This window comes from Procambarus clarkii, chromosome 70, assembly GCF_040958095.1.
Source record: "Procambarus clarkii isolate CNS0578487 chromosome 70, FALCON_Pclarkii_2.0, whole genome shotgun sequence".
Classification (NCBI taxonomy): domain Eukaryota; kingdom Metazoa; phylum Arthropoda; class Malacostraca; order Decapoda; family Cambaridae; genus Procambarus; species Procambarus clarkii.
Window position 1 is genome coordinate 29,543,589 of NC_091219.1, and position 7,500 is coordinate 29,551,088.

At 41.9% G+C, this 7,500-nt stretch overlaps 1 protein-coding gene across 1 annotated transcript in view; it reads right to left on the reverse strand.

Annotated features, from left to right (window-relative positions):
* Positions 1 to 7,500, reverse strand: part of LOC123775312 (bromodomain testis-specific protein) — a 277,850-nt gene that overhangs the window by 194,499 nt on the left and 75,851 nt on the right. The window contains 2 exon segments of the mRNA XM_045770359.2: positions 6,199 to 6,296; positions 6,299 to 6,383. Coding sequence (XP_045626315.2) covers positions 6,199 to 6,296; positions 6,299 to 6,383 — 183 coding nt within the window.

The window sequence follows — 7,500 nt, forward strand, 5'->3', positions numbered from 1 at the left end:
GGAAAATTTAGGCAAAAAAAAAAAAGTATAACTCCAAACGTTTATGGTTTATGAAAAATCCCTTCTGAAGGGATTGTAGAACAGACAGCTGAGCACATGTTATGTCAAAATGGTAAGAATCAATTAGAAACTGGAATTTTAAAAGCCACTCAAAGTTGAAACTCGAGTTTTAGAGATAATTGAAGTTGAAGTTATCGACAATGAATAAGGGTAGTTCGAATTCTTTTAATTTACTTGTATATTTTAATAAACTTTGCTTGGCATTTGTACTCAAATATGTGAAAGTTGTAGGTCAATGTGTGTTGAAATGAAGTCAAGAAAAAATACCCCCCCCCTCCCAAAAAAAAAATTAAATATGGGGTTAATGCTAATAATTATAATGATTTAGGGGATATATTTAGAGTATACTTTATATAAGTGTAAAAGCCCTAATCTGGTCCCTAATCATCAAAACTACCAAAAGACAAACAAAATAGTTTGAAACCTCTGGAAAAATCTGCCCCCAAAAAATTCCAAGTCCCAAGTTCTGCAAGTTGTGACTGATTTATTTGCTGACTAATTTCATTCTAGCTTTAAATAGTTAGGGATGGGTATGTACTCTCCAGGATGTTAAGGTTACAACAAAATCAGATAATAAACAGGGTAAAAAAAAAACTAAAAACTTAACACCCCCCCAAAAAAAAGCGTTGAATGTAGTGAAACTCCTTTTTCTGGGCAAGTCCTGGAGACTTCCCGGAGCTATCCAGGCCGAAATGAATATCCCTAACTTTGGCATCAGTTGGTGTGGGTGGCGTTCTAGGCCTTACGGGGACCATGAGCCAGAACCTGGCCCCCTCAGAGGCATGAGGAGCAATGGCCTATAGAAATGCACATGTGATTTGGAACATTCTTTATCTGTCATCGACCAGGACAGGCACCCAGAGAGGTAAGCGCCCCAAAACACACCCCTATTCTGGTTAAAAATGACGAAAATAGACAAACGAGTGGACAGAACTCTTCAAATGAAAACAAGCAAATGAGCATCACGTCACATTAGCCGTGCCGCATGTCTGGCGCTCCCCCTCCCCAGTAGGGGGTAAGGGGGAGCCCCAGACCTCCCGCGCTGGCAATCCACCCTGCAGTTCTGAGGCTGGATATCAAAATATGCAAAAACCGCCGACCGAGAGGGAGGGAGGAAGGGAGGGAGGGTTGCTGGGGAGCCTCTGCAGCATCCAGAAAATGGTGTTTCATTATATTCACTGCTAGTTTTCTGGGAGGTGCCCCTACGGCTCTCCGGAGCTACTTCACCAAAGACGAAAAAGAAAGAAAGGGGACTTACCTGAGAGGCGGTCGGTGATCACATCTCAACTAGAAGTCGAGCAACACAGGCCTGATTTGGCCCAGGAACTTTAAAGAGGTAGTGTGCAGCCAGGACCCTGTTTGACCACCAAAAACCCCGGTGCCCATATGTCAGCCCAGGACATATTACCAAAGATGGCAGCAAGAACAGCAAGCTTACGAACGTCATGGACACGGGGATAGACCGCAGGCTGCCTACACTTAATAACCTTGCGGACGATCTGAGAGACCCGTACCCGCGAACAGGGAAGAAGGTAAACCGGATCAACGCAAAGCATGTCCCCAGACACACAAGCCGTGGCACACAAATAACGGCGGAGAGCCACAACCAAACATAACACATGATGCACCCCCAGCCTGACCAACCAAGCATTAACAACCCAAGGGCCCCTCTGGAAAGCAGCAGTCTCATTCTTCACCAGAAAAGAAGGAGACGGCCGTAGATGAACAAACCTATCACCATGACCAAAAGAGCAGAAATCCCCTGCGCCGGAGAGGGCATGAAGCTCTGCAACCCGACCCCTAGAGGCCAATGCCAACATCAAGAGAGACTCGGCAAAACAATCCTGAACCGAGGGAACCACAATAAAGCGAGGAGAAGAGATAGGAGAGCACCCTGTCCAAAGACCAGGACAGCTCAGGCGGCATATGAGCAGGCTGGAGGTAAAACAACGCAAGCAAGCTGCAGTGGCTCTGCCAACGCTGCACGATACGACAACCATGCCGGATCACATCAGCTGAAGAACTGCAGGGTGGAGCGCCGACGCAAGGGGTCTGGGGCTCCCCATTCCCCTTCCCGGGAAGGGGGGGTGCTGCGCAGACATGCAGCGCGGCTCGTGTGACGTCATGCTCGTTTTCATTTGGGGAGTTCTGTCCACTTGTTTGTCTATTTTCGTCAATTTTAACCAGAATAGGGGTTTGTTTTGGGGTGCTTACCTTTCTGGGTGCCTGTCCCAGTCGATGGCAGATATAGAATGTTCCAAATCACATGTGCATTTCTATAGGCTATTGCTCCTCGTGCCTCTCTGAGGAGACCAGATTCTAGCTTGTCCTTGGGTGGCCTAGAACTCCACCCACATCGACTGATGCCAAAGTTAGGGATATTCATATCAGCTTGGATAACACCACGAAGCTGTAGGGGCTCCCCCCAGATAACAGTTTTTGGACATTGATGAAAGTAACAGATATTAACATTGGGTAATGTATTTATATGATATATAACAAAATAGAGCATAGCAACATACTTATTCATTATTATATATTACTCAGCAATGCAAAAAAGGCACCAGCTGCATATCCACTTTGTGGACACTTCTTACTACTATTCTTTGTGTGTCGGACAGGTGCTTGCAACTCTTTATTACTGCATTATCTCTCAGTTCCAGTTAATAGAAGCTGTTCTCGTTATCAACAAAATGCTCTTCTTTTTTAAAAAATTGTCTAAAATCAATTTCTGAAAATATTTTGATGAAAGTTTCATGACCCTGAAGCCAATATGTTGGAGATTTGTTTAACATTTTTAAGTAATTTTTACAGAATTTGAATATTTTTCGCTTCTTGACCCCTAAGGCTGTGCTGTTTAAGGGTTAAAGAACACAGTAAAGTAGTAGTAATTATTCAAAGAAAATTGACAGGTTGGATAAGAAGAAATTTTCAAACACGAGATGCTATACAAATGATAATATTTTTCAAAACACTAGTGCTCTCCAAGGTATAAAATTGTTGCACACTAACAGCCCAATTCAAAGCGGAAGAAATTGCTGACCTGGAGAGCATGCAAAGATCTTTTATTGCTTGAATCAACTAAATATAATCGGGACTGCATAACATTTTAAAATCTGCTTTCCCTAGAGCACAGGCAGATACACATAATAATTTACAGTTGGAAAATACTTGACCCAGTTTCAAATCTGCACACTGAAATAACACAACGAGACCAGAAAGCATGGCAGAATGTGCAAAATAGCCCCACTGAAAATCAGAGGTGCAATAGGTATGCTGAGAGAGACCTCTATTAACATGAAAGGCCCAAGACTTCTTCAACTTTCCTGCTCTATACATAAGAGACATAACTGGCCAAGCTCTCAGTGTTCAAAGTGGAACTTTATAAACACCTTCAAAGGATACCTGATCAGACAGACAGTGATCCATATGCTAGGCCATGAGCAGCCGTGTTGAACAGCCAAGTTGAACAGACCACCAACCATGAGGCCTGGTTAGATACCAGCCACACAGAACAATTCAAAGATAACCAAAAGATTAGGTAACCTATAAAGTTGTGGATATAAGCATGTTGTGTGTGAATACTGTGTCAATACACTTATGATAAACAATAGACTCAAGATATTATGCATGTGTTTCAAATCTAAGGACAATGAGGAAAAAATTGGCCTTTCCAGATAGTTGCTGATTATATAACATTTGCACTGAAAAAATTCATGTACAGTAAACAATATTCCAATAAAGCACTGTAATATGTATGTTATCTAATGAATAACTGTTACAACAAATATTATAACTTATTTTCAATGGTTTAATGCATGGTTCTTACAAAATGTTGTCTTAAATAGATGGGATAATAATTGTTTGAATTTGTTTTATGTTCAGACAGATGAACAGTACTAAACTGTGGAATGGCACTGGCCAATACCTAGAACATTGCATTATAGGTAATAAATCATATTTCCCAATACCAGTACCAAAATAGGCCTGTTTATAGCAACCCCCAACAAAAATCCAGAAATCAACTGAATATGCCACCAAAGTATGCTAAACACACCATGCTACTCTGCATGCTATGAGTCACTGAACATGGATGTCTAACTCAGGTGTCCATACAAGGGAAATCAGGAGAAAAACAAAATATGAAAACACCTCGAAACAGCACTGACACAGCTTCCTATCATGTCCAAAAGTGACATCTTAACACTCAGTGATTCTGAAAATATGAGCCACCAAACACTGGGATACCTGATGACATTGTCCATTACACCTTGGATGTCCAGACATCCAGAACTAGGTATAGTATTATTCTAGGAATGTTGCCTAATACAGGTAGTATGAAATTGAAGGATATATAATATAGACTAAAACCACCGTTTTTCTTGCAAAATTCCCCAAACAAGTATGTCTTTGCCATCTGGATCCCGGCACCAGGGTAACTAAATGTTCACTTGCCACACGACGAACTCCATAAATAAAAGAATAATGTCCATTCTGATACAATTTTATCAAACAAGGTTTCCATTTTAATTTTACATAAGTTTTACAAAAATTTAATAACTACTTTTAAGACCACTTATATCATTACAAATATCATCACAAACTTTCTTAAGTGTCAAAATCCAGTGACTGTACCCTAATAAGAAAAAAATCTGCACTCTTAATTTATATATTTGAAACCCAGAGTCTTATTTTCTAATTTAGAAAATAATTGTCCAAGCAACCCAATACCAGTTCATAAAGAATTCCCAAAGAGATCACCATAATAAATACAGCCAATAGACATTAACACCTAACAATTGTAATGTAGAGAATTTGTGTGTTTTCTCATCTTATGTTGCATTTCTTACAAAACTGTATCACTAATAATACAAATCAAAATCACAAAATTACTTGCCGTCATTGTTTTACAAAGCTCAAAAACAAAAACAAAATGTAAGTTTACAAAATACAGACCACATTTTAAAAGTTCCACTGTGCTTCATTCCTTAACAACAAGAACAACTTTAGGTTCTAGACGTACAGGTGATTTAAATTTTAAATACATATGATAAGGCCAAGATATCATATGAAAACGAAAAAGGTGATAATACTGTCTATACTGTACGTTGTAAATTTCAGGCAAATACGAAAAGGCTTTCAAGATATCACATGGAAACCAAAATAAAATAAGAATATGCTGTGGGGAATATATTATTCAAATTCCAAAGCAGCCATGTTATTTTGTTCAAACTGAAATTACTTTCAGATTCAAAACAATATAATGAGGCATTCTTGAAATATTGAAGATATACTGTACTGCAAAATTGTAAAAAAAAAAAGTTTCTCTGCTAGGAATACCTACCGGGTAATACAAAATATGAGAAATAAAGCCTGAGAATCAATAACAAAGGCCTTAAAATATACATCATATAGTACTGTATACTGATGCTTTTATTGCCAAAGTACAGTAAAGCAATTCTGGGAATTTTTATTACCCTTTCCCATCATGAGAAATTTCTGATGCATTTCTTTTCCATTCGTGTAGCACTTATACCTGCATTAATACACTCTTCTTACAATCCAATCAACCAATACCATACATCCACACCATACTTTCGAATTTTGAACAGTCTGATTTTTAATCTCTTACTCTATCAGGGCCTTTCTATATACTGCACAATACATCTCTATTCCTAATCCACACCATCGCCAACATTTTCTTGCTTGACCCTCTTAATATTATTTGTTTCCTCTGTCAAAATGCCTGTATCCTAGATTTTGGCAGTGAAACCTAGAGATCACAACTTCAACCAATACAAATACTAGCAAGTAACAATGAGGAAATTAACTGCATTCTACCTATTAACATTTTTTCTTCGTTCTGTAATTCCATGAACATGCTTTTAAGCTACTAGTCATAACATATCATGACATTAGCTATTGATAAAAGCAATCAAATTTCAGAAGAGAAGTGGGACTTTGAATTATCTTTTGAGATGCCCAGAATAGTTTACCTGGGTAGTTGCTTCTAATTTCATAATACATAAGTACTTTAATTATTATTATTAATACTGTATAATGAAGCTCAAAGGGTCCCAACTGAAGTCCCCGAGGATCAAAGTTGATGAACATGCCACATAGAAGAAAGAGATTCACCTGAGTTGCTTCCCTCAAGGTTACCTGAGAATCTGGTAAATCCTTGTTGACTTTCTTGATCTGTCTTCCTGACTCTCTCCGAGATGATATCTTGCCATTTTTTCCCCTAGCCCAGGTGAAAATGGGTCTAGAGTGGAGTTGCCAATCATGGGAGCCATGGCGTCTGCTTTCCTCTTTACACCTTTCTGAAAAAATATAAAACTCACCAATGACATGGTTTTAATCTCTTAATTACTTAAGAGAGTGAGATAGAGAAACAGTGTGAGAGAGAGAGATGGAGGGAGGAAGTGAAGGAGGAGAGAAAGGGAGAGTGGGGGAGAAAGGGAAGGGAGGGAGTTGAGGAAGAAGGAAAGGGAGCAGGGGGGGAGGGGGGAGAGAGCAAGAGAAAGAGATAAAGAATGAGAGAGAGAGAGAGAGAGAGAGAGAGAGAGAGAGAGAGAGAGAGAGAGAGACAGAGAGAGAGTGGGAATGAGTTAGAATAAGCAAGAGTAAGAATGAGAGAGAAGAGAGAGGGGGGGGGATAGATGGAGGGGGGGGATAGATGGAGGGGGGATAGGGGGAGGGGGGATAGATGGAGGGGGGGATAGATGGAGGGGGGGGATAGATGGAGGGGGGTGGATAGATGGAGGAGGGGGGGATAGATGGAGGGGGGGGGATAGATGGAGGGGGGGATAGATGGAGGGGGGGGGATAGATGGAGGGGGGGGATAGATGGAGGGGGGGGGGGGATAGATGGAGGGGGGGGATAGATGGAGGGGGGGGGATAGATGGAGGGGGGGGGGATAGATGGAGGGGGGGGGATAGATGGAGGGGGGAGATAGATGGAGGGGGGGGAGATAGATGGAGGGGGGGGGAGATAGATGGAGGGGGGGAGATAGATGGAGGGGGGGAGATAGATGGAGGGGGGGGAGATAGGATGGAGGGGGGAGATAGATGGAGGGGGGAGATAGATGGAGGGGGGGGAGATAGATGGAGGGGGGGGGGAGATAGATGGAGGGGGGGAGAGATAGATGGAGGGGGGGAGATAGATGGAGGGGGGGAGATAGATGGATGGGGGGATAGATGGAGGGGGGGATAGATGGAGGGGGGGATAGATGGAGGGGGGGCATAGATGGAGGGGGCATAGATGGAGGGGGGGATAAGATGGAGGGGGGGGATACAAGAGGAGGTGGAGAAGGAGGAGCAGGGAGAGAAGGGACGAGATGGAGAGGGAGGAGGGAGAGGAGGAGGGAGAGGAGGAGGGAGAGAAGGAGGAGCAGGGAGAGAAGGGACGAGATGAGAGAGGAGGAGGGAGAGGGAGGAG